This window comes from Phocoena phocoena, chromosome 4 (assembly GCF_963924675.1).
Source record: "Phocoena phocoena chromosome 4, mPhoPho1.1, whole genome shotgun sequence".
Lineage (NCBI taxonomy): Eukaryota > Metazoa > Chordata > Mammalia > Artiodactyla > Phocoenidae > Phocoena > Phocoena phocoena.
Window position 1 is genome coordinate 146418478 of NC_089222.1, and position 26692 is coordinate 146445169.

The window sequence follows — 26692 nt, forward strand, 5'->3', positions numbered from 1 at the left end:
TAATTTTTTTAGTGCCTGCCCTGGGCATTACATTGAACATTTTATAACAATATGGTTCAGATTAATACCAACTTAATTTTAATAGTTCACAAAATTGTTCTTTGATATAGCGTCATTCCTTCCTTCCTTCCTTCCTTCCTCCTTTGTGCTAATATTGTCATACAAAGAGCATCTGTATACACTTTATGCTCGTTCTTTATGCATTTGTCTTCTAAATCACATAGAAAAAAGAATTACAAACTATACACATAAACATAAAAGACAAAATAAATTACTTGCTTTTCACTGCTTTCTAGATTTTCTTTGTCTCTCAGCAGTTTGATTATGATGTGTCCAGGTGTGGATCTCTGAGTTTATCCTACTTGGAGTTCATTGAGCTTCCTCTATGTATAGATTAATATTTTTCATCAAATTTGCAAAGTTTTTAGGCATATTATCTTCAAGTATTCTTTTGCCATGTTCCCTTTGTCCTTTCCTCTGGGACACTCATGATGTGTATGTTGGTCTTTGAGGATGTCCTAAAGGCCTGTGAGCCTACTTACTTTATTTCTTTTTTCTTTTTTTTTCCTTTTTGTTCCCCATAATGAATAATCTCATTTGACCTGTCTTCATGTTTGCTGATTCTTCTACCCACTTGAATCTGCTGTTGAGTCCCTCTAGTGAAACTTTTATTTCAGTAATTGTGCTTTTCAGCTTCAGAATATCTATTGGGTTTCATTTTATAATCTTATCTCTTTATTGTGGGGCTCTGGTTGGGCATGCCTTTAATGCTGTGGCAGGCAGTATACATCTCTGCCTTAGCTTTCACTTCCTTTTAAGGTTTTTGATCAGCCTCTTAATAGCTCCAGTTGTTATCACTGCCTCAGGCCGCTGAGCTGTTAAACAGTTGCTGGGCACAGGATTGTTGAGGTGAGCTCTGAATCAGAGCCAGTAAAAAACCAGCTTTGAGAATGGAGCTCTTCAGTGAGCTGCTAGACAGGTCAGTTAGTGACAGTTGGTGGTGGTGCTTTGGTGCAACCCATTCTTCTCCTCCTCCCCCCATGGTTGCTGGGCTGCATTTTCTTTCTTTTTTTTTTTTGGCGGGTTCCCCGATCAGAGATTGAACCCCGGTTGAACCCCGGGGCCCACAGCAGTGAAAGCTTGAAATGGTCTTAACCACTGGACCACCAGGGAATTCCCTGGGCTGCATTTTCAAGGCTATCCCAGAGACTGGAGTGATGGGATTAGGGCAGGTTCAAACACTCAAAGCTTCCTGTTCTGATGGCGACTCAGCCTTTGTTTTTAATAAACACTTTAATTTCCAGAGCTATGAAAAAGTTGATTTTGACAGTTTTTGCCAGTGTTCTCAGTGCTCTTGTAGAGGAATGGATTTTTGGAGGTCCTTATTCTGTCATTCTGGAAGGGCTATCTCTGTAGTTAAAAAAAAAAAGCTTATTTCATTAATGTATTTTAATTCATTAGGTGAACATTATTAAGAAATATTTTTTATTATTTAAGAAGAAACAGGGTTATTTTTTAAAACCTGAGGAAGTTAGGTTTCTAAATATCTTGGATTTTGATGGTCATGATCCCCTGATGATGGAGAATTTCTTAACGTGACCATTGGGAAAGGCAGCAGGCTGTTTCTTTTGTACTCTGTATGATAAGCGCATTTGAACGCATGTTCACTGGGGATAGTGGCCTTGGCCTTTTTGATCATTGTTCTTGGCACAGAATACGGAATCAATGAATATTTGTTGAATGAACTAAATTCTAGTGAACAGCAGAGAAATGGAGAAATTATCCTTATAATTTTATAACTTAATGGCATTTTTTGTTGTTGTTAATGTACTTTTGTACAGGGTGAATTTGAAAGTGAAAAGAAAGCTGCTTTGCATGAAAAAGAGGCGATACATAAACTTGAGCGGGAGCAGGCACAGTCTCTTTACCAAAAAGAGAAAGAGTCTCTGTCGCTCCAGCTTCGGGAGAAGAATAACCAAATTCTGCAGGTATGTGGGATGCATCTTTTCTTTGTTAATTCTTTTCTTGTGTATGGTAGAATGTGCATAACATAGTATTTACCATTTCAACCGTTTTAAGTGCACAGTTCAGTGGCATTAACCACATTCACAGTATCGTGCAAGTATCGCTGCTCTCCGTTTCCAGAACTTGTTCATCATCCCACGTAGAAGCTCTGCCCTCATTAAAAATAATTCCTGGGCTTCCCTGCTGGCGCAGTGGTTAAGAATCCGCCTGCCAATGCAGGGGACACGGGTTCGAGCCCTGGTCTGGGAAGATCCCACATGCCGCAGAGCACCTATGCCTGTGTGCTACAACTACCGAGCCTGCACTCTAGAGCCTGCGAGCCACAACTGCTGAGCCCGTGTGCCACAACTGCTGAAGCCCACACGCCTAGAGCCTGTGCTCTGCAACAAGAGAAGTCACCGCAACGAGAAGCCCGTGCGCCGCACCTCGCCGCAACGTAGAGAACGCCCGCGCGCAGTGCAGCCAAAAATAAATTAATCAGTTAATTAATTAAACACATAATAGCTCCCATCCCCCTCCATCCTTCCCTGGTGCCCACCACTGTACTTTCTGCCTTTGTGAATTTGACTCCTCGAGGGATCTCATTTCAGAGGAATCACACAATATATGTTCTTTTGTGTTTGACTCATTTCACTTAGCATAATGTCCTCAAGGTCCATCCATGTTGTGGGTGTATCAACATTCATGGCTTTTTATGGCCGACTAATATTATTCCACTGTATATAGACACCATATTTTGTTGATCTGTTCGTCTGTTGGTGGCCATCTGTTCATGGTCGGCTCTTCCTTTGGCTGTTGTGCGCATAATGCTGCTGTGGACGCTGCGATGCAAGTATTTGCTTCAGCCCCTGCTTTTGAGTTTTGGGGTATATATCTAAGAACAAAGTTGATGGGTCATACGATAATTCTGTGTTTAACTTTTTGAGGAACTGCTAAACTGTTTTCCACAGCAGCTGTGGCATTGTGCATTTCCACCAACAGTGCACAAATGTTCCAATTTTTCTGCATTCTTGTCAACACTTGCTGTTTTTCATTTTTTAAAGTAATAGCCATCATAATGGATATGAGGTGATATCTTGTTTTTATTTGCATTTCCCTAATCACTGGTGACGTTGGACATCTTTTCATGGGTTTATTGGCCATTTTTGTCTGTTCAGGTCCTTGACAGTTTTTTTTTTATTGAAGTACAGTTAATTTACAATGTTGTGTTAGTTTCAACTGTATAGCAAAGTAACTCAGTTATATATATGTATATACATATGTGTGTGTGTATATATATATATATAAAGTGTATATATATACTTTTTCAGATTCTTTTCCCTTAGAGCTTATTACAAGATATTGAATGTAGTTTTCTGTGCTATACAGTAGGTCCTTTTTGGTTATCTATCTTATATACAGTAGTGTCTACATATTAATCCCAAACTCCTAATATATCTCCATGTCTGAGAGTCTATTTCTGTTTTGTAAATAAGTTCATTTGTATCATTTTCTTAGATTCCACATATAAGTGATATCATACAGTATTTTTCTCTCTGTCTGACTTATTTCACTAAGCATAATACTCTCTAGGTCCATCCATGTTGCTGCAAATGGCATTATTTCATTCTTTTTTATGGCTGAGGTCCTTGACAATTTTTGAATTGGGTTTTTTTCATTATTATTATTGAAAATACGAATGTGTATTTATACTATTTTTAGAGATAGTCCCACTGTGTGATCTTTCAGAGTCATAGCAGTACTGCTGCTTTCTTTGACTTTATCATCATACAGGGCCACTGGACTTGAACTTATTCACACACTGGAGGCACAGTTTTCTTACGAATGTGTGCAGGCACCACGCTAAGCACGTTAGATGTAGAATTTTCTCATTTCTGTGCAGCTCTCTCCCTCTCAGGACACTGAGGCCCAGGAGAGGCTCCGTTAATTTGCTCAAAGTCCATGGCTGCCAAGTGGTGGGGCCAGGCCTTCTGACTGTAAACACTGCACAGGGGTGTGTCTGACTTAATTTGGTACCGGAGATGTCAAAGTCACTCCCAGCCAGACTCAGGGCAGCATGTATCTGTGGAGGTCAGTCATTAGCTGCCCGTCAAGGGGCATGTTCCTGGCTGCAGAGGCCCCTCCTGTGCTGGGAGCCCAGCCAACGAGAAGGCAGGAGGATGGGGGGCACGTGCAGGGGAGCAAGGACGGCACCAGGGCTTAGGCAGGAGGGGGCTCCATGAGGAAGAACGAGCCTCTCGAAGTGTTTCTTAAGCTTGTTCTTCAGTATACCAGGCATTTCTGCTGGTACATGACATGCATTCTTAAAACAGCTCATTCTGTACAAAATACTAAAAGTTTGTACAGAATACACCATTCAAAGCCTCTGCGATTTTATACCTCAAGGACCAGAAACAATAACAGTCCTAATAAAAGTATTACTACAGTTAAAAAAGAAATGTTAAATTCTGAATTAAGAGAGAAATTGTAAAACATACATAGCGATTTACCTTTAAAAAGGGGGGATGGTGGCTTGATGGCAGGAGTGTGAGAGAAGGTGGGGAGGAAAGACTGAGAGGCGCCAGGAGTGGGGGACGCCTTTGTGCGGGCGCGTGGAGGCGGGCAGCAGGAGGCTCCCCTGGGCCGGTGGGCCAGGCTGTGCGTCCGCTGCCCAGAGGCTCCCCGGTCGGAGCAGGGCGTGCGACCCTTCAGGAAACCAGACTCTGCGGGAAGCTGTTTCCACTGTGAAATTATGTTACAGGTGTCCTTAAAATGTACATGTTCGGTTAAAGTAATACTGTGGAGTAAGGATGGTGTCCCACCACCCACGTGAAGCACCTCAGGAGACCCCCCTGCCCCCTGCCCCCTGCCCCCCGCCGAGGCAACCACCCTTCTGATCATTGCAGGTTTCTTGCTCACTGATGTGTTTATTCCTGGACACTCTGCTGTTGAGCCTCAGCCCTTTCCGGCCTTCACAAGGGGGTGTGTGCTGGCCTCCCTCGTTCCGTGTTGACTGGAGGTTCACAGATGGCGCTGGGGGGGCCGTACCCGCCACCCAAGCTGCCGAATGGCATCCATTGCGTGTGTGCTCATCGGTGGACTTGGGCCTGTTTCTGTCTTTCTGCCATTATGAATAAAGCTGCCCTGAGTTTCCTACACACACCTCTTACTCCAGATGTGCAGGAGCTTCTTAAACCCAGAAGTGCGTGTCCAGATTGTGGGGTTCTGCCCCTGCTGGATAACCCCAAGGCTGTTTCTGGGTGGTTCCACCAGTCGTGCACTCGAGCTCCTGTTACTCCACATCCTCTCCTGGAATGTTCTTGCTTTTTAATTTTTGCCAGTTTTGTGGCAACGAAATGGTGTCTCTTGGTGGTCTTAATTTGCTGAGAAGATGCGCATGTGTTACTATGTTTGTGATCCATTTGTTTCCCTTTCTGTGGAATACCTTTTTGTATCTTTGGCCATTTTTCTATTTAAAACAGTTGTTCGTCTTTTTCTTACTGATTTAGGGAAGTTTTTATTTGTATTTCTGGATTTCTTCTAAGTTGTGGGGTTTTTCTTCCCTTTTGTCATCTTTTGATGAACAAATGTTCTTCATTGATGAATTAACTCTATTACCTTATTGAGTACAGACAGTTCCTGACTTACAGTTGTTTGACTTAGGAAGGATTTTTTGACTTACGATGGTGTGAAAGCAGTGTACATTCAATAGAAACAGTACTTTGAATGTTGAATTTTTATCTTTCCCTGGGCTAGTGATATGTGGTCCAGTTCTCTCCTGTGATGCTGGGCAGGGCAGCCACAGCTCCCCATCCGCCACACGACCAGAAAGGTGAACGACTGATGCGCTGACAGCCATTCTTGACCAAGACAGCCAGCCGCTCTGCTTTTCCTTTTCAAAAGATTACTGTTAATTAAAGAAACCAGGCATCTCAAGTTAATGAATTTAGCGCTTTTCTATATACGGGAAGAAGCAAAGTCTGGGCTCACTGAAATCATTTTTTTGATCTGTACCTCCTCTACCTGGGGCCAGTATCCTGTGCTTTCCCATCCTGAGCCCACTCAGAGCTCACTGTCTGGGCGGCTGTGGTGGCTTGATGGCTGCAACATCCTTTGTTTACTGATATGGCAGGTGACCCTTTTCATTCACAGGTGTATTAAATGCATTTCCTTTTTTAAAAAATTAATTATTTTTGGCTGCGTTGGGTTTTCATTGCTGTGCGCGGGCTTTCTCTAGTTGCGGTGAGTGGGGGCTACTCTTGTTGCAGTGCACGGGCTTCTCGTTGCAGCGGCTTCTTTTGTTGTGGAGTGCAGGCTGTAGGCACACGGGCTTCAGTAGTTGTGGCACGTGGGCTCAGTAGTTGTGGCTCGCGGGCTCTAGAGCGCAGGCTCAGTAGCTGTGGTGCACGGGCCCAGCCGCTCCGCGGCATGTGGGATCTTCCCAGACCGGGGCGTGAACCCGCGACCCCTGCATCGGCAGGCGGACTCTCAACCACTGCGCTACCAGGGAAGCCCAGCAGGCGGATTCTTAACCACTGTGCCACCAGGGAGGTCCTTAAATGCATTTTCGATGTATGGTATTTGCAGTTTAGGATGGGTGTCTTGGGATGTAACCCCATTGTAAGTGGAGGAAGATTTGATAGGAATGCAGGTGAGGGAGCAGGGCTAGCAGAGGGAAGGGTCTGCCGTCCGCCAGCTCCACGCTGGCCTCTGGGGCCGCCCCAGCCTCGAGCCGTCCGGGCATGCAGTTCATCTTCTGTGTCTCTTTTGTCCATTTCTTGGTCATTGTTTGCCATCTTGAAACTTGCCATTCTCTGTTTACTTATTCCATTTTCTTTCATTTTACCAGCGACCTATATGGCCCAGTGGTTTATAAGAGCTACACTTTTTTCCCAGGTTCCCTCTATGCACAGCATTGAAACTGTTTTCTGTTCCCTTTGTTCTCTTCGGTAAATTGGTTTCAAAATTACACCCTTCTTTTTCCTCTGGCCTGTGCTTTGCGTGCTTTATGGGCCCCACGCTGGTGTCCCATCATCCGTTTTCTCCATCCCACAAACCACAGACCTGCTGTTGGATAAAGAAAGTTCCTTACAGAAACTTAGTTTTAACTAAATTGTCTTAACTAAAGCTTTAACAATTTTTCTTCAACAGCTAAAAGACCAGATTTTATCCTTAAGTCGCGAGATAGAAGAGCGCCATTCCGAACTGGAGAGGCTTCAGCAAAGGCGGGAAAGGGAGAACCAGGAGGAAACAACTCTCATCTCAATGCTCAAGTCCGACATCGACCTGTCCCACGGCGAGAGGTCAGTGGCCGCCTCTGCTTCTCGGGCTGGAGTGCATGTTGGCACCTGGTGGATGGGACCCTGTGCTGCGTGGTCCTCTCATCCAGGAGGGCCTTAAACTTCAAGATGAGCGCTGAGTCGTGGCACCCACACACCCACCACCTCGCTTTGCCAAACCTTCTCATTTTGCCAGATTACAAGATTTGATGCTGCTATGAAGGCAGTTACCGACCCGTCCCTTTTCTTGTTTGTTTGGGAGTCTTATTTAGGAAGTAGTTTCCCACCTGGCGCTAGGCAGGTTTTAGCTCCGCTTCTCGTGTGCTTCTGGAGTGAGCTGTTCAGTTGTGTTTGCCTGATGTCAGGCGACGCTCTCGTCTTTGCCTGTCGGGGCCATTGGCTCAGCATCGCCCGGGAAGGTGCAGCTTGCTGGCCGGCCTCTCTGGGCCCCTTTGTGCATCCCTTGGCCTGTCCCTGCCGGTATCTCATGGTCCTGCTGGTCTGGGGTCCCTGCTGCCCCTGGACCCTCGTCCTCAGCAGCGCGGCGCTACCGTATATGTGGCGCTGAGGGTCAGGGGAGGAGGGGGGAGGGCTGCTGTGCGGAGGGCGGGTGCCGCTCACGTGGGCTCCATCTCTCCGTTCGTGCTTTCACGGCTTCATTATCTCTGTGAGGACCTTGTGTGCTGTGCCCAGCTGCCTTGCCGCTCGATGAGGGGAGTGCAGGGCAGGACGTGTCAGGCCTGGCCCTGCCCTCAGGGGGCTGGCAGAGAGCAAAGGCCCCGGGGCGTTCGGGGGGCGTGCCCGGCAGGTGAGATGCGCGGACACCCACGAGTGTTTGGCGTTCATGAGGCTTCTCAGGGACCAGGGGTCGGTATGGCCTGGACGGGGCCCAAGGGGGGGGGGCGGCTGGGGCCTTCTGGCATTTTCTCTCAGAGCAAAGCAGACACCGCCTGCCCGAGCTCGTCTGGGGGTGGTCCTTATGCCCTCCCCGCACGCTCCCTCCGAGGGGCCTGGGCAACAGCAGGGGCTGTCGGGCCCGCCGTTTGCAGTCTGCCCCCGCCTGCCCCCACCCCTCACGTCCCCGCGTCCCTTTCTCACCATCTCTGGCCCTGACCTGGGGTGTCAGCTTCCTGAGGGGCAGCTCTTCCCATGTCTTGAGTGGCGTTTCCCTGTGCTGGGCCTGAGGGAGGGGTGTGAGCCGCGGGCGGATGGGGCTGGCCAAGCCCTGACGTCTCGTGGGCACCAGAGCCACGGCCTGGGCGGGGTCACTGTGCCCCAGCTGATGCCCCCCAGCTGGACGGGCTGGTCTGGGAGGGTGCGGCTCAGAGACAGGACTCCTGTCCTAGGGGAACCACACACCCCAAACTCCGTGTTTGTGTGGCCCCAGAGAGAGACACGGGGAGACACGGCGCCTTCCTGTGCTGGTGGGCTGTGGGCAAGGGGTGACCTGGGCGTTTGAGCCGGTGTATCCTGAGAGGGTGGGGCCTCAGGGGCCACGTTGGCGCCCAGCTCTGCTCCTGAGTGCCAGAGAGGCTGTGGCGGGGGGCAGGCTGGGTCTGTGCAGCTCGTGGTGGCACCACTGCGGGCAGAGCAGCTGGGAGGGGCTCCCGGATGAAGCCCCCGTGCTGGGCTGGGCGTAGACCTCCAGGAGAGGGACACTCAGGTCGCCCACGGTGCTGCTGGCATGCGGTCAGCCGGGCGGGGTCTCGGCTGACGCTGCCCGTGTGTGCCCCTCTCAGGAGAGCTCTCCGGGACGCCCTGAGGAGGCTGCTGGGCCTGTTTGGGGAGACACTCAAGGCCGCCGTTGCCCTGAAGAGCCGCATCGGTGAGCGCGTGGGGCTCTGCCTGGAGGACGAGAGCCCGCCTGCAGGTGAGCGCCGACAGCCCTGTGCCCGCAGCCCCCAGGCCGGGCACCGGGGGTCTTCCTGGCAGCATGGCTCCTGTGTCTGCTCGCTTGTAGCCCCAGCCCTGGACGAGGTGTGGCCCGGGCTCGACGCGGCCCTGCCGGAGCTGGACAGCGCATCGCCCGAGTGTGCCGAGACGTCGTCAGTGGCTGAGATTAGCAGTCATGTCTGTGAGAGCTTCTTCATGAGCCCAGAAAGCACGCTGGAGTATGAGCGGCCCGTCAGGAGGATCTACCGGAGCCTGGGCCTGGCGGTGGATGGCCTCCTGGAGATGGTCCTGGACTCCACCAGGCAGGTGAGGCACGGCCCCTCGGCCTCTCTGCAGAGGAGGGTGACAGGCTGAAGGAGTGGGCGGGGGGCCGGTGGGTGACGGAGGCTGCCTGGCAGTGACAGCGCAGCCCCAGGTGCCTGCGGGTGCTGGGCAGTCAGGGTTTCTGATCCTCCACCAGACCGTGCGGGCGAGACGGAGGTTTCCTCTCTCCAGGCGGGTCTGACTTCTTTCTCTCCTCTCTCTGCCGGGTGTCGCTCTGAGCCTGTTACTCCCTCGGAGGTTCGCCCACATGTTTTCCTCAAATAGGAGTCTTTTCTGAGCCGAAATTCTTGGGGAAGTAGGCTTGCTGTGAATGAAAAGTAAAACCTCAGTGCACTTAATTTAGATCCTGTGTGTTCAGCCTCTTTTACTGCACCTTGCACACCATTTTAATTCCATTTTGAATATACTTATGTTTAGAGATTATTACTGAAGATGGGAATTTGTTAAACTTTTAGAATGCTTCAGACAATTAGCACAGACATTAAGTAGGAAAGCTTGGAAAGCAATAGAGAGCCTTTTCCCAAAGTTTCCCAGTTAAAAAGTAAGCATTTTCACGTGAAGCATCGCTGTTCACGTCTCAGAAATATTGAGATGCGAATGCAGGCAGAGCCACAGTGGCGAGCTCTGAAGTTTCTCCTCTGGTTGCGTCCCATCTTCTCTCAGAAACCGGACAGAGTTGGGCAGCATCTTATGATAAATAATCAGGTGCTTTGGATTGTCCCCAAGCGCAGTTAACGGAACAGACGCCGTCCAGTCTGCAGTCTGATCTGGCCCACGGTCCTGCGTCCCCGCTGTCCCCACTGTGTGCTCTGCAGGGGCACCTGGGTGTGTAAGCGGGGAAGCAGGGGAGGGAGGTGGGAGTTGACACAGGCAGCGGCCAGAGGGGCGCGAGGAGCCCCTGTTCAGGTCAGGGTCAGTGGTGGGCTGCCCGAGGGGCAGTGGCTGCCGAGAACTCGGGCAGGCTGCCCACAGCAGGGCATGAGGAGAGGCAGCGCCAGGGGCTGTTTTCAAGGTAAAACCAACAGGTTTCCTTAGAGGCTGGGTCTGGAAGGGTCAGAGTTGGTTACACGCAGGGGGAGGCTGAGGGGGCCCGGGCCAGGTGCCGAGTTGTCGGTCAGGCCAGCTGGGTGTAGGCGTTTTGAATTCAGAGATTAACCTGGGCCCTCCAGCCTGTGTGTGGCCTGGGGGCTTCAGCCTGGACATGCCCACCAGGGGAGCTCGGGAGGAAGGTGAGGTTGTGGCCCTGGGCTGTGCCTGGGAAGGGGGGCGTCCCATGGTGTCTGACCTGGGGAGGGAGGGTCGTGTCAGGTGCCCTGCCCGGTGTGGTGATGAGCCAGGAGCCTTTCCCATCCTCCACCTGCAGTCACCAGGGGGCCTGTGCCTGCCCGGGTGCCAGGCTCCTGTCAGTGTGTCCTCTGAAATGACCACCCCCCGCCATGTTCCACGCAGACACATGTGGGGTCGACGGTCACAAACGGTGTGTCCGTGCAGTGTTGTCTGTGTCTCCATGTGCAGAACTTTACTTTTTTGAAAATTTGTTGCTTATTTAGTAACTGACATAACGTTGAACATGGAAATTGCTGTTTCTTACAGGATATTTATGGTTTCCCCAGAATTCGATGCAAATAGAACTCTGTTGGTGTCAGTATAAGCTTTGATTACTTTTGGTCCAAAATGCCATTTTCAAACGTGTTTCACAGCTGGAGGAAGCACGTCAGATTCATTCTCGTCTTGAGAAGGAGTTCAGCTGCAAGAGCGAGGAGACGGCGCAGGTGGTGCGGAAGCACCAGGAGCTGCTGGAGCACCTGGACGCGGAGAGCGCGGCCAAGGCCCGGCTCGAGCTGGCGCTGCACACGGCGGAGGGTGAGCGGGGCCTGCCTGCCAGGGACGCGCGTCGTGCTGGGGTCTCAACAGCAAGGGCGTCAGCCGCCTTCCTGGGGTCGCGCCGCCGCCCCGACCCCGCGCGCCTGGTGCCTGGCGCTCGCTCACGGTGGCCGCGTGCGCTGGGCCCTCGTCTTGCCTGCCACTCCTGTGCCTCGCGGGGAGGGTGGTCCGGTGCCGTCCCTGGGGGAACAGGACGCCCCGCCCCGGCCCCCCCCCCCCCGCCCCCGGGGCCTTACAGCGCCCTCCCGCGTGGACCGCAGGCATCGTCGAGGGCTTCACAGAGGAGAGGGCCGGCCTGCAGGAGGCACTGGGCCGGAAGGAGGCGAGTGAGCAGGGCCTGGTGGCTGAGCTGGAGGGCCTGAGACAGCAGCTGCAGTGTGCGGCCCGGCGGCAGGCGGAGCTGCAGGAGGAGAACTCCGTGCTGTGGAGCCGGAAGGAAGCCTTGGCTGTGGAAGCCGGAGAGAGGGAGACCGGTAAGGAGGCCGAGCTGCAGCCGGGAGCGCGGGCAGAGCCGGGCTGGCTCGGACGCGAGGCTTTGAGGGCAGAGAGGACGAGGTTGCGGGGTCGCAGGGCTGCGTGTGGCCTGAGGGCAGCTGCGGTGGCTGACTGTGCTGTAGGAAAGGCTGCTGACTCTGAGGCCGGGTCGCCTGGCCAGGGCGTCGCCCACCTGTGTGCGGTCATCAGCCTCGGCATCCTGGAGGCAGTGGTCCAGCAGGGAGTGTCTGTTTGGGATGAAAGAATTGCAGTTTGGAGCACGCAGATTCGGGTCCCGTTAGGCAATAGAAACAGTTGGGGCTTTTGAGGGTGAGGACAGGGGGGTTTGCCTACAGAGAATTTAATTGGAGTCAGAGGCAGAAGCCAGTCTGGGCTGAACGTGCCTGAGGGCCGAGGCCGTCACGAGGGAGGAGAAGGCCCGTTACGGGGATGGGAGCAGGTGCGGTTCTTGCTGCGCCCCTGGAATCTCTGAGCTTCGGCCCAGGTCCCAAGTTCACGGCTCCCCTCGCTGGGGCCCGGCTTGAGTTCTACTCCTTAATGACCCCCAGGTTCCGTGTTAAAGCCCCTTGACATGCTGACTCTGCTTTGTTTCACATTTCACAAGATAAATAGCGAAGAATGTGAAAAAAATGAGGGCTACTTAAAAATTTTCTTTAAAATTACCAGAAAAGTGTTAACCTTAGCTAGGAAGACATACGGTTTTTGATTTTGTTTTTTTTTAAACATCTGTATTGGAGTATAATTGCTTTACTGACATACAGTTTTAACAAAAGCAGGTCATTATAGTTTCAGATTCTTAGAAATTTTAGATCTTAAAATATTTAACATTAAAACATAAAAAGCTTAAAATGTGGAGCTTGTGGGCAGTGGCGGCGGTGGGGGCAGCCAAGTCTGTGAGAAGTGATTGTGCGAGTCCAGGGCCTGTCTGGGACGGTGCCTGCGCTCCGCCCCCTGAGGGCCTGCCTTCCTCTCCCTGCGGCCCCCACCGCCCTGCCCCCCCCCAGGGGGGGGCGAGTCCGGCCAGGCCCACCTCTCTGCTGCCCCCACCGCACAGCAAAGGCGTCAGCAACCTTCTGACTTTCAGGGGCTCCTGCTGAGCCACCACCCCAAGCAACTCAGAAAACTCATTTCTCTTCCTCCAATTCTTCTTTTTAATTTTCCGATTAATAAACAAACAGTTGTCTGTTTAGTTTCTGCCCTCGTCTTTGGTACCTCTTCTGGGCGAGACGCATGTTCATGTTCCCATGGCTCTTGAGTGGATGTGTGGCTCCGACGGGCTTGCAGCCTCTTGAAGCAAAGAGTGATTTGTGCCATCGTCTTGGTTTCCATCCGCGCGGGTTATTAAAACTATTTACAGTCATCTCCAGACTTCATCTTCTTGTTTAGCTTTAACATGTATAACATTCTTTTGTCTCTTTTCCATTTTTTGATGTGAACTTCTGATGGTAAAAAATTAACCTGCTTTCTTTTTTCCTCCTTTGCTTTGTCTTTTTTATACTTGAACTGTGTCTAATGGATGTTGTGCTAATTGAGAGCGGACCCGTGGCATCTTCTCAGTTCTGTGTCCCTCATCCTTAAATGAAGTGGTAGCTGGAAAGACACAATTCTAGATTTGGTTTCTTTTACTTGAATACTTTGAGACTAAAAACCATTGTTTTCTTGCATCCAGACACCTGCTGGCACATTTGATCGTGTTTCTTTGGAGGTGTTTTTAGAAGTTTATCTTTGCTCGGATGTTCACATGTCCCGGAACCGTATCTGGAGTGGTTTCCCATGCCTGCCCTGCTCTGCCGGCGGCTGGATGTTTGTTACATCTGGGGCTTTGTTGTCATTACTTCTTGGCCGATGTCTCTTCCGTGCGCACACTTTGCTGTCCCCAGACGCCCTGGGCCACACGTCCCAGTGGGGCAGTGTCCTGGCTGGGGCCCCCTCCTGTTCCCGGGTGTTGGCGTCCCGGCCCGTGGGTCCGAGTGGTGGCTGGGCCCTCCGCGTCTGAGACCTGTGTTTGTTGTCACAGGCTCTCGTACCTCCAGCCTGCTCTCCCTGCGCAGGGCGTTAGGGCTTCAGAGTCGGGACCCTGTGGGAGATGCAGAGGTATGGGGTCAGGCGAACGGCCACATAGCCCTAGGCCTGGCGCCTCCCCTGCGTCCACTGTGACCGCCCCTCACCCCTGCAGAGAGGTCTAGCCCACCTGTGTGGTAGGGGCTGGCCGGAGGGCGCAGATCCATGGAACCTTTTCCCCAACCCAGGCCAGTCTTTCCTCCTGCGTTTGTTTTATCCCCAGGAAATTCTCGTGTTTCCTTTGGGTCCTCTCGGTTTGCTTTCATCTTTACATGGCTAACCCACCTTAGTTCCTCACTGTTGCCTGGTCCCTGTCTCTAGCTGCCCGGCCATCTGGGGACTCCCGCTGTGCTGCCGCCCTGCAGGAGCGTGCCGGCCTGGCACCTGGCCTTCCCTTCCCTTCCCAGGCGCGGTCTTGGGGGCCACTTGGTCCCGATTCTGCTTTGGCTCCTCGTGAACACTGGCCAGCTTCCAAAGGGTGGGGGGTCCTGGCGCCCGTGGGGGAATTCAGCTCAGCCTCACCTGTTCTCGCGTGTCTCATGCCCACCTTCAGGGCGATGCCATCTGTCCTCTGTGTTTTTCCTTGTTGTCTTTAAAAGTCAGCAGCAAAGCCCCTGGGAGCTGGGACCTGCTGCAACACGAGGGCCAACAGTGGCCTTAGTCTCAACAGAGACCCAGCGGCTTACGCTGCAGCCGTTACTCACCCTTACGGTCCTGGAGGTGGGAATCCGAGGTGAAGGTGCCGACACGGTCACCTTCTGGTGCGAGCCCGCCTCCCACTCGTGGATGCGCCTTCTCGCTGGGCCCTCACGTGCAGGAGGGGCAGCAGCTCCGTGGGGCCTCTTTTATAAGAGAAGCACTCATCCCCTCATGGGGCTTCACCCTCAGGACCTCATCACCTCTGAAGGCTCCACCTCCAAACACCAACATATGAATTCTCGGGGCACAACATTCGGACCAAGCAGTGGCATCACGGAAATAACGCACGTTTCAGAGGTTGTCCAAGGCCTGGCATCAAGGCCACAACATTTCCTGGAGTCCTGCTGCTGACATTTTCCCTTCTCTTATTTCTAACTTTCATATCCTAAGTCACCCAGTTTTCTGTTTTCGTTTCTGAAAATGCTGTGTGTTTTCATTTATAGGCACTCCTGTTTCTATAGCACACAAGGATTCAGGTTTGTAACAGCACATGAGTGACTTCTGTGTGATATGCTGTATGTTTGCGTCAGGTTTTGCCAACTTTTTACTAAAGAGGACAAGTACTTAGCTTTTGTGGCAAACTACTACATGGAAGATAACTTTGATCTTCAATATTCATACATAAAAATGGGCAAGCATTTCTCTCAACGATGCTTAACTGCAGTTACTGAGCCGCAGGAAGCCCGTCTTGCCATAGTCGTCCTTGGGCTGGGGGCCTGCACTGGGGGCCCCAGGAGGTCTCCTGATTCTGGAGTTGGCCCTCTGTGTGGCCTTAATGGCCGCATGGACACCTCCCCTCAGTCCTGCCTGCACGAAGGCTGTGTGACCCTGAAGCGGGTCCTGTCTGGGTGTCTGGCCAGGCAGCACTGGTCATCACAGCAGTGGCACACGAGCCCTGGTTTCTAGTCTCTGAGGCCCGTGAAGGACATTGTTCTAACTGCATGTTTAAGCCTAATTTGCCATCGTTGCTGACTAGTTAGCCTGGAAGTATATTGAGAATATTACATTAGTGGGGGTGATAGTTTGTCATAAAAGACAGATTTATACAAACCAAAATAATTAACTTTGGAAAGCTGGTGAAATGTAAATACAAACATATGGGTTTAACATTTCAGTTTCAGGATAGTTTCAACACTTTGGGATCCATTGCAGGGAGACCTCTTTTCCAAAGATGCTTGTTAACCTGTCGTTTCCCTTGGATCGTGGCCTCGTCGCCCCATCCGTTTTAGGTCGGCTTTAGATTTGCTGACGGCTCGACCCTTTTCCTCAAGACAGGTCACCCCCGGGTGTGTAGGGAGGCCTGTGCGGTTAGCACATCAGCTGGGAACCTCCGCAGCGGGGCTGGTGTTTCCTCTGGTGGAGGTTTTAAGTTACATTTTATTTTTCCATGTTGGAGAATATACGTGAAGGCAGAATTCCCAGAAAATTACCTGATATGTCATTTGGGGACACAAAGATGTATTCTCTTCTCAGGCTTTAAAATTTTTTATTTTAGCCAATTTTCGTTTAAAAAGTATACTTTTTCCTTCCTCCCTCCCCGCCACCCCCCGCAGAAGCACTCAGTTTTGTTTTCAGTGGGTTTTGGCAGAACTGTGGCTGTTTATTAGGGCGTGGGCTCGGGATCTGACAGGTCAAGGGCGCACATCCGTCCTCTCGAGGCGGCTGTGTCCTTGGCTGAGCCACACGCCCGTGGGGGGTGGAGGGATACGCATGCTGCCCCCCCCCCCCCCCGCCCCGCACGCTCCATCACTGGAGAAACGCGCGTCTCCACGTTTCTGCTGGCCCACGGCTCCCTGAGCTGGGCTCCTCAGCTGTTTCCTCGGCACCTTCAGCTCTTCAGAAGGAAGTGGAGTCGCTCACCAAGGAGCAGTCGGAGACCAAGGAGCAGTCGGAGAAGGACCGCTCAGCGCTGCTGTCCCAGATGAGGCTCCTAGAGGCAGAGCTGGAGGAGCAGCTCTCGCGGCAGCAGGCGTGCGCCCGGCAGGCCGAGGAGCTCTCCGCCCTGAGGCAGCAGATGGGCTCCCTGGACCAGCAGCTGCGCCGCCAGCGCCAGTTCATGGACGTAAGAGTCTCGAGCGATGAGTTTGTTTGCGTCACCGGAGGTCATCTTCGTAGCGTGAACTTCATTCTAGGTTGTTAAGTAGTTTCTGTGCTGGCGTCGGGATGAACGTGAGCACAGCCTGGCGGACGTCTCTCGGGTGTTGTGCACGCACAGCTTGCCCTGGTCCGGGGCGGTGTCTGCTGGCCCTCTGCTGTCTGCCTTCTGTCTCTCCTGCCCATGTCTCAGAAGCCGCCCCGGGTCCCACCTGGGGACCGGGCCTCTTCATGTGGCTCCGTCATTCGCGGTGCCCATGACAAGGGGGCTCCTTCCGCCTGGTCCCCGTCCTCCGCTCCTGCCTGCAAAGGGCGGTGGGGACGCTCGGGGAAATGGTCCAAACAGGCTGCCTCTCGCAACAGGCGCAGGCGGTGGAGTGGGAACGCGAGCGCGAGGACTTCCAGCAGGAGATCCAGAGGCTGGAGGAGCAGCTCTGCCAGGCAGCCCGGCTGCGTCCGCCCGGTCCCTGCAACAGCGACGTAAGTTAGCCCGCCCGCCGCATGCCAGGCCCCGCCCGTGGGGAGCGGTTCTCTGCGCTGCTTTCAAAAAAAGCTTTACCTTTAAACCCTTTTTTGCCTTTCATGTACACGAAAATGACCACCGGTGCAGCTGGATGGTGAGGTGCGAGTGCTCCGTGCTTGTCTGTGTCTGTGCGTCGTCCGTTTGCTCCCTTGGTGCTGCCGCCCCTCGCCTGTTCTCTGCATGACCAGACAGGGAGGGGTTGGTGCACGGGGCCCTGTCTCTGGTTTGTTTTTCTCGCTTCCTTCTGCTTGGGGTCGGATCTGTCTGCTTCTTCCTGTCTGAGGTCACTGGAGTTGATTTGCTTATTCTTTTTAAAAATTAAAATTACTTTGAGATGATTATGGATTCACTTGCAGTTAGAGCAAATAAGACCAGTTCCCCCCATGGTGATGTCCTTCAGGAGGCCCCAGCCAGGGTATGGACATGCAGACAGGAGATGGCGCCCACTCCCTCCCACCCGCTGACCCGCGCTCTCTCCACAGCTTTGTAATTTCCAGGCTGTTGTGCAAATGGACCATAGGTGTGACCTTTGCACCCAGCCTGCTTCTCGACCCTGACCCAGGCGGTGCTGTACCTATCTGTGCTTGGTTCTTTTTTTTTTTTTTAACTGCTCAGTGGCTTTCCATTCCTTCCTCCCACAATTTATTTTATTTTACCAACAAATTCTGTGTTATTTTTTGTGTATCATATTACAGAGAGAATTCTGTCTTATTCTTTCACCAGGCTTCACTGTGCAGCGTGGGTCTAGAAAACCATGTAGAGGATCAGTTTTCTCACAGTTGTGTTGTTGTACTCTCTTTACTTTGCAAGGTGGGATTTTTTTTTTAAACTATTGCTTCTGAAGCATTTTCTGTGGTTTTTAGATTGAATTGTTAGAAGAAAAATTGAGAGAAAAATCAGATGGACTTAATGAACTGATTATAAAGAAAGAGTTGGCAGATAGACAAGTATTAATCCAGGAAGAGGAGATAAAACGTCTGCAGGAGACGAACGCCAGCACCACAAGAAAACTGATGCAGCTCCAGGGAGAACTGGAGAGACAGCAGAAAGCTGCGAGGGACCTGGAGCAGGCGAGTGTGCGGTCCCAGGGCGGAGGGGGGCGGCCAGGGGGGAAGCTGCTGTGGCGGGGCTTCCTTTTCACTGCAGACCCCCAGCTCTGACTGCTCCACTGTGGACACAGGGTCACCAAGCGTGTGGGGGTCTCCCCAGTCCCCGGCGACCCCAGCTGGGTGTCCTGCGACTTAGCTCAACTCTGACACCGCCTTCCTGGAGATGGCGTCAGACCCCGCAGCATAAGGGCTCAGTCCCACAGGACTGTCCCCGCACCCAGATGCCCACCTCAGGTCCAACTTTTATAAGTTGAGGATCCCACGACCCCCTCCTGAGTTTCAACAAATTTGCTAGAGTGGCTCACAGAACTCAAAACACTTTACTTACTGGGTTGCCAGTTTACCATAAAAGGATGCAATTGGGGAACAGCCAGATGGAGGGTGCAGAGGGCAGGTGGGGAGGGCGTACTGACCCAGAAGCTCCTGGAAACCCATCCTTTTGGGTTTTAGGGAGGCTTCATCATGCAGCCATGATTGGCCATTGGTGATAGATTCACCCTTCAGCCCCTCTCCCCTCCCTGGAGGCCAGGGCTGGGACTGAAAGTTCTGACCCTTTAACCCCATGGTCAGTTCCCCTGGCAAACAGCCCCAGTGGCCTGGGGCTTCCCCAAAGTCACCTCTGTGACACAGACTCAGATGTGGCTGGAGGGGCTTGTTGGGAATGTAGGGCACCTTCGTCACTCTCATCGCTCAGGGAGCACCAAGGTGTCAGGCGCTCTGTGCCAGGCATCGGACAGAGACCAGGTGCGTGTTTCTCATTGCACATCACAGTGTCACATTTAGTGTAATAACATTTCATACCAGTTTTATAGCACTCCTTTGTCTCTCAAGTACTCTTGAGTTTATCGCTAGTAATTAAGTAAATCTTCAAGATTTTAGGTTTAGAAAGCTTATTTTATTAAATACTTTACATAGAGCCTAGTTATAATTATTTTAATTTTTGAGTAAGGAATTTGTGTCAGCTCCTCAGTGAAAACACCTCCGGTGATAGTTCTTCTAGTTGTAGTTTGGAATTACGCCTCAGGGATGTGCACGTTCTTGTGTCTAAGAGTTTAGGATGAGGTGGGAAAGCTGCGTGTGGGCAGGTCCCCTGATTGGGAGTGGGGCAGGGCGGCATAGGAGGGCCTTTCCAGTCAGCGCTGCCCCTCCTTTGAGCATTTAGCCTGAAGGAATCCAAGTTTCTTGTATCTCGTGTCACTGGGGGTTTAAAGGTTACTTGAAAGTCTGAGGCTCAATAAGAAATTTTATTTTGGAATCGTTTGGGCCCTAAGAAAACCCTGGCTCAAGGAGGAGGGTTTTATCAGGTGTGTTTGGTTTGAAAATGCTGATGAGAACCACTAGGTGAAGCCCAGGCCCCTTCTTGAGGATGTGCTATGTGGGAAGGAAGTCCTGCACAGGCCCCGTGGCTCCTGAGTCAGCCAGCGGCTCGCTCTGTCCCCCCGTGCTTGGGGACAGTTCTGGGCGGCTCCCTCCTCCAGCCAACAGCTACCGAGCTTACTAGGCACCAGGCTGTAGAAAATGCCTTTTTTTCCCTCTGCAAAGTTGGACCATGTGTACAATTTTGGATGCCTATTTCTTCCCTACTTAATGTGCTGTGACCATTCCATCCATAGTAAATGTTCCTTGAAAACTTTTTACTGGGCTACTAACACTCATTGCGTGGATGTGTTGTCAGCCATTGCCCTGTGCTTTGTCAGGTTCTTCCCAGTTAAAACAATTTGCTGACAGTCTGGAGACCCTTTTGGTACCTTGTTGAATAATGACTGGGATAAGTTCCTTGCAGTGGAATCTCGGGCGCACGTGGCGGCTCTGTTTGGGCTGCACCCTCCACTAGGCAGGCATCTGCTCTGGAGCATGGCTGGGTCTGTGGATGGCGTGTCTGGCATGTGCAGGTGTGCGCAGGTGTGCTCCAGGAGGGCTGAGGATGACCTACACTTTAATAACAAGCTGCAGTTTGAGGCCCCCAATTTCCTGAAACACTTGCCTAAAATAAATCTTTTTTTCTTAAATAGGACAAAGAGGCATTACAGGAACAGCAGATGAGTAACTTGCTCCTGGTGTCCACACTGCAGTCTAAACTGGATGAGGGCAAATGCCTGGGGTCACCTGCGGGCAACCGTCCTGACGATGCAGAAGTCCAGCTGGAGGCGGTGCACAGGATGCTGCTGCAGCATGAGGACGAGGTGCGTGTGGGGCGGGCCTTGTGGGAGTGTCCCCTCACTGCTCCGTGTCTGCTGGTGGCCTCCCCTGCGCTTCTGTGTAGAGGACAGGACATCCAAGCGATACAGTTTGTGGGCTTGTCATTACTGTGTACGCTTTGTAATTTTAACATTTCTATGTGGATTATAGGACAGTAAGTTTTTCTGGCACGTACTTTAAATCTTTCAAAGTGATTTTAATAATTATTAAATCGATTAGAATATTAGATCTTTTTTTTTTTTTTTTTGCGGTACACGGGCCTCTCACTGTTGTGGCCTCTCCCGTGGCAGAGCACAGGCTCCGGACGCGCAGGCTCAGCGGCCATGGCTCACGGGCCCAGCTGCTCTGCGGCATGTGGAATCTTCCTGGACCGGGGCACGAACCTGTGTCCCCTGCATCGGCAGGCGGACTCTCAACCACTGTGCCACCAGGGAAGCCCGGTGTTTGTGTTTTTGATGTTGAGTTGTATGAACGGTTTATATATGTTGGATGTTAACCCTTTATTGGTCCTAATATTTGTAAATATTTCCTGCCATTCAGTAGGTTGTCTTTTCATTTTGTCGATGGCTTCCTTTGCTGTGCAAAAGCTTTTAAGTTTGTTTAGGTCCCATTTGTTTATGCTTGCTTTTGTTTCCTGTGCTTTAGGAGACAGCACCAAGAAAATATTGCTATAATTTATGTCACAGAGTGTTCTGCCTGTGTTTTCCTCTAGCAGTTTTATGGTATCTGGTCTTGCATTTAGGTCTTTTTTCTTTTTTTTTTACAGTTTTCATGGAGCTATATATATATATTTTTTTTTTAACTTATTTTTTAAATTTTTGGCTGTTTGGTTTCATTGCTGTGCACGGGCTTTCTCTAGTTGCGGCAAGTGGGGGCTACTCTTTGTTGCCATGCGCAGGCTTCTCATTGCAGTGACTTCTCTTGTTGCAGTGCATGGGCTTCAGTAGTTGCAGCACACGGGCTCAGTAGTTGTAGCACGTGGGCCCTAGAGCACATGGGTTCAGTATTTGAAGTGCATGGGCTCAGTAGTTGAGGTGTGCAGGCTCTAGGCGCGCGGGCTTCAGTAGTTGTGGCTCACGGGCTCTAGAGTGCAGGCTCAGTAGTTGTAGCACATGGGCTTTGTTGCTGCGTGGCATGTGAGATCTTTCCAGACCAGGGATTGAGCCTGTGTCCCCTGCATTGGCAGGTGGATTCTTAACTACTGCAGCGCCAGGGAAGTCCTGTGCACTTAGGTCTTTAATCCATTTTGAATTTATTTTTGTATATAGTATTAGAGAATGTTCTAATTTCATTTTTTTACATGTAGCTGTCCCGTTTTCTCAGCACCACTTATTAAAGAGGCTGTCTTTTCTCCATTGTATATTCTTGCCTCCTTTGTTGTTGATTAATTGACCATAAGGGTGTGGGTTTATTTCTGGGCTCTGTATTCTGTTCCATTGATCTGTGTGTCTGTTTTTGTGCCAGTACCATGCTGTTTTGATTACTGTAGCTTCATAGTGTAGTCTGAAGTTAGGGAGCATGGTACCTCCAGCTTTGTTCTTTTTCTCAAAATTTCTTTGGCAATTTGGTGTTTTCTGTGGTGCCATATACATTTTAGGATTATTTGTTCTGGTTCTGTGAAACCTGTCATGGGTATTTTCATAGGGAGTGCATTAAATCTGTAGATTGCTTTAGGTACTATAGACATTTTAACAGTATTCTTCCAATCTCTGAACATGGAATATCTTTCCATTTCTTTGTATTATCTTCAGTTGCCTTCATCAGTGTTTTATAGTTTTCAGAGTAGAGGTCTTTCACCTCCTCAGATAAGTTTATTCCTAGTATTTTATTCTTTTTGATGTTTTCTTTCTCTTCTGGTACTTCATTATTAATGTATAGAAAAAGCAATAGATTTCTGTATATTAATCTTGTATCCTTAAACTTTTCTGATTTCAGTTTAGTTCTAATAGTTTTTTGTTGGAGACTTTGGGGTTTTCTATATAAAGTATTAACATCATCTGCAAATAGCGATAGTTTTAGTTTTTCCCTTCCAATTTGGATGCCTTTTATTTCTTTTTCTTGTCTGATTGCTGTGGCTAGGACTTCTAATACTATGATAAATAGAAGTAGCAAGAGTAGGTATTCTTGTCTTTTTCCTGATTTTAGAGGGAAGGCTTTCAACTTTTCACCAATAATATGATGTTAGCTGTGGATTTGTCATAAATGGCCTTTATTATATTGAGATATATTTCCTCTTTACTGACTTTGATGAGAGTTTTTATCATGAATGGATGTTGAATTTTGGCACATGCTTTTACTGCATCTATTGAGACGATTGTGTATTTTTATCCTTCCTTTTGGGAATGTGGTGTATCATATTGGTTGATTTACAGATATTGAATCCTCCTTGCATCCCTGGAATAAATCCCACTTGATCATTGTGTGTGATTTCTTAATGTATCGTTGGATTGGTTTGCTAATATTTTATTGAGGATTTTTACATCTATATTCATTAGAGATATTGCCGTAACTGTCTTTTTTGGTAGTGTCTTTTTTTGGTTTTGGTATCAGGGTACTGATGACCTCACAGAATAAGTTTGGGAGTGTTCCCTCCTCTTCAGTGTTTTGGAATTGTTTGAAAAGGATAGGGATTAGCACTTCCTTAACAATTTTGTGTCTTCCAAACCATGAACATGGTGTAAGTCTCCATTTATTTGTTTTCTTGGATTTCTTTCAGTGATATGTGGTTTTCAATTTTATATATCCTGTATATATTTTGTTAGATTTATATCTAGGTACTTTATTTTTTGTTGTGCTATCTTAAATGATGTGTTCATTTAATTTAAAATACGGTGTGTTTTATTTAACATTAAATTCTAATATGGTAGATTGTATTGATGAATTTTCAAATATTGAACCAGCCCTGAATCCCTGGAATAAACCCCACTTGGTCATGGTGTATGGTTCTTTTATATCTGCTGAATTCTATTTACTAGTGTTTTGTTTGTTTGTTTGCTGTACGCGGGCCTCTCACCGTTGTGGCCTCTCCCGTTGCTGAGCACAGGCTCCGGACACGCAGGCTCAGCGGCCATGGCTCACGGGCCCAGCCGCTCCGTGGCATGTGGGATCTTCCCGGACCGGGGCACGAACCCGTGTCCCCTGCATCGGCAGGCGGACTCTCAGCCACTGCGCCACCGGGGAAGCCCCTTTACTAGTGTTTTATTAAGAATTTATATATTCATCATGGATATTGGTCTGTAGTTTTCTTGTGATATCTGTCTGGTTTTGGTATCAGGGTAATATTGGCCTCACTGAATGAATTGTTGCCTCTTCTGTTTTCTGTAAAAGATTGTTCAGTATTAGTGCTATTTATTATTTAACTCATTACTGATGGGGGGATTTTTGCAGAAACTAACACCTGTGGCCGGCGACTTTTATTTTGCCCAGCCTGAAATAATTCTGTTATTTCAGTAACACTTTGCAGGTTATTACAATGGTTACACCTAATGCACCTGTAAAGTCTCCTAATTTTTGTGAAATGTTGTCTTCAGTCCGTGCTTCTGTAGAAGCAACGGAGCATTCTCCAGCACCATGAGTTTCATTTTCACTTTCCGTATTGGAATTAATCACTAAGGTTTTCTGTCTTTTTGTTGATCTAATATTCACATCATCTGAATCAGAACTATATTCTGAAGAATTACCATTTTCTGAGACACTAGTATATATGTTGCTTGGACAATCAGAGAAAGTATCTGCAAAAATTCACTGAAAAATTCTTCTTCAGTCAAAATTTCACGAGGCGTCATTTTTGAAAATTATACATTTATAATATACACAATGTTGGAACAAAAACCTAAGAGCAAAATGTGAATGATAATGACAATCGTAAGTTGTATAATGAACCCTTGATCCGTTTTAAGCTTTAGCATCTTTGCGCAGTGATGTTAATTGTATCACTCTCTAAAAACGTATTGATACGTCTCCAGTCAATAACATTCGGGTAACAAAAGACGTATTAATATGTCTCCTGTCAATAATGTGTTAATTGTTGAGTAACACCATCTGGGCCTGGCAAGTTCTCTTTTTGTTTTTAAATTACAAATTCAATTTCCTCAATACTTGTGGGATTGTTTAAATTAATATTTCGCATTGGGAAGTTTTGGGCCATTATTTATTGAGGTATTTTTTTGCATCATTCTCTTCTAGAGTTCCAGTTACAAATACGCCATACCTTTTACATCGTCCTATGGGTATTGGAAGCTGTGTGCATTTTTTATAATTCTTTTCCTCTGATGGGATAATGTCTGTGACTCTTCAGAGTTTGGACTCTGTCATGTTCAGGATTTTCTCAAGCCCATTGGAGTGATTTTCTAAATTTCCTATCTTTTTGTTTATCATGAACATGCTTACCTTTATGTCCTTGAACACAGCTATAACATCCTTATTTGCTTCTTGCAGCATTTTTGTCATCTCAGTTTAGTTGTCACTGGTTGTCTTTTCATGTCAGAGTAGGCCACGTGATGCTGATTTTTTTAAAAATAATTTTGATTTGCATCCTTGATATTCTGCAAATAATGTTGTGGAAACTCTTGCTTCCCAAAACAGTGAGATTTTTCTTTTAGTGGTAGTCATGTTGGTCGGACTTAAAGTTTGCACTGTGTCTTGCCTGTAGAGATCCCATGAAGTTTGGTTTCCCTTCCCTGCTTCTCTGTCTGTTGTCTTTTTCTCTCCAGAGCCCTGGCAGCCCTGGCTGCCCCAGTTCCCTCTTCTCGGCCTCATCTGGCTGCACTGCCTGATGGCACAGCCTGAAAGATGGAAACTCCCCCACCTGGTAGCCTTTGCTGCATCAGAATCCCCAGCATGACGTCCTGGGCCTGTAGGCAGGTGGGATGTACCTCTGGGTTTCACGGAGTCGGTCTGCGTGCCCATTGTGGAGCTCTGTGGGCCCTCTGTGACGCCGTGCTGGTGCTGACTCTCCAGATGCCCACAGAATCCGCTGGCTGAGAGAGAAGCACCCTCTGAGCCTCACTCTTAGCTGCCTGGGGTGCGTGGCACTGTCCCGTGCACTGTGCACTGTCGCGTGTCAGAGGCACCACTCCTCCCGCATTCAGGGAGATGCGACACACGTGTTCTGGCCCTTTTTCTATGTTCTGCAACTGCAGTTCTGTTCTTCCCTCTCTGGGCTTTGTGACCATCGTTGCGCCTCTGCTTCCTCACTTGCTCCAACTGCACTGTATCTTAGAGGACTTACTTTAGATTTCAGTGTCTTACTTTTTAACACCACTTTCACGTGCTAGCTTTGATAAAGTGTGATGCTTGTGTTGTGACTTGGGCGCTTTTGTTGTGCACACGTTTTCATCTCAGTGTGCTGAGTGCGCTGAGTGCATCAGGCCAAACGTGTGCAGACAGAGTTACCCCCCGCTCCCTTCAGTCGTCTGTGGGTGGGGAGACGTGGGTCTGTGCAGCACACGGCGTGGGGCTGGGTAGAGGGTCTTGCCTCACACTGAGAACTTTTCTTCTGCCAACTACATACCGTGGCGTCAGATGTGCTGAGTGTGATGTACAGCTTACGCCGTCCAAACCAAAACCAAACATCAGTTTTCTTATTTTTGTTTCCACTATGGGCCAGGTTTGGATTTGTGTTTGAAGTAATGGTTAAGTAGTACTAGTGAAACCAAGAATTGTATGAAACTCTTAATTTTTAGGACATATAAGATGTTACTGTAATCAGTTGCTTGAAACTTGTTAACTAGAACACAGATTGGTTAGAACTTCTAAATTTTTCGGTCACTACTATTGATGTAATCTTAAGAGAATGTAATTTGGAGCCATATTGGCACAGATTTCAATTCTGATTTTCCATTTACTGTCTTTGTGGTCTTGGCAAGATATTTCATATCTAGATTTCAACTGTCTCATCGTTTAAGTAGGAACAATAACATTTCTTATCTTAAAATTGTTGAGAATTAGATTAAATAGCACAAGTAGAAGCATCGTTTGATGCCCGCTATGTTGAGTCCCCGCATCCCCGCAGTGCACAGTGTGGAAAGCGTGCTGTGTGCTCTGGCTCGTTCATGTTCTTCATGACTGCAAACTCCCTCAGCCCTCAGCCGATCTTCTCACTTTTATTCCTGTTCTGGTGTTGGAAT

At 49.4% G+C, this 26692-nt stretch overlaps 1 protein-coding gene across 1 annotated transcript in view; it reads left to right on the forward strand.

Moving 5' to 3' along the window:
* PCNT (pericentrin) overlaps positions 1 to 26692 on the forward strand; it is a 95547-nt gene that overhangs the window by 35643 nt on the left and 33212 nt on the right. The window contains 11 exon segments of the mRNA XM_065875935.1: positions 1842 to 1988; positions 7156 to 7307; positions 9023 to 9171; positions 9244 to 9482; positions 11201 to 11363; positions 11645 to 11857; positions 16472 to 16701; positions 17097 to 17225; positions 17344 to 17355; positions 18120 to 18326; positions 20378 to 20552. Of these exon segments, the coding sequence (XP_065732007.1) occupies positions 1842 to 1988; positions 7156 to 7307; positions 9023 to 9171; positions 9244 to 9482; positions 11201 to 11363; positions 11645 to 11857; positions 16472 to 16701; positions 17097 to 17225; positions 17344 to 17355; positions 18120 to 18326; positions 20378 to 20552 (1816 nt within the window).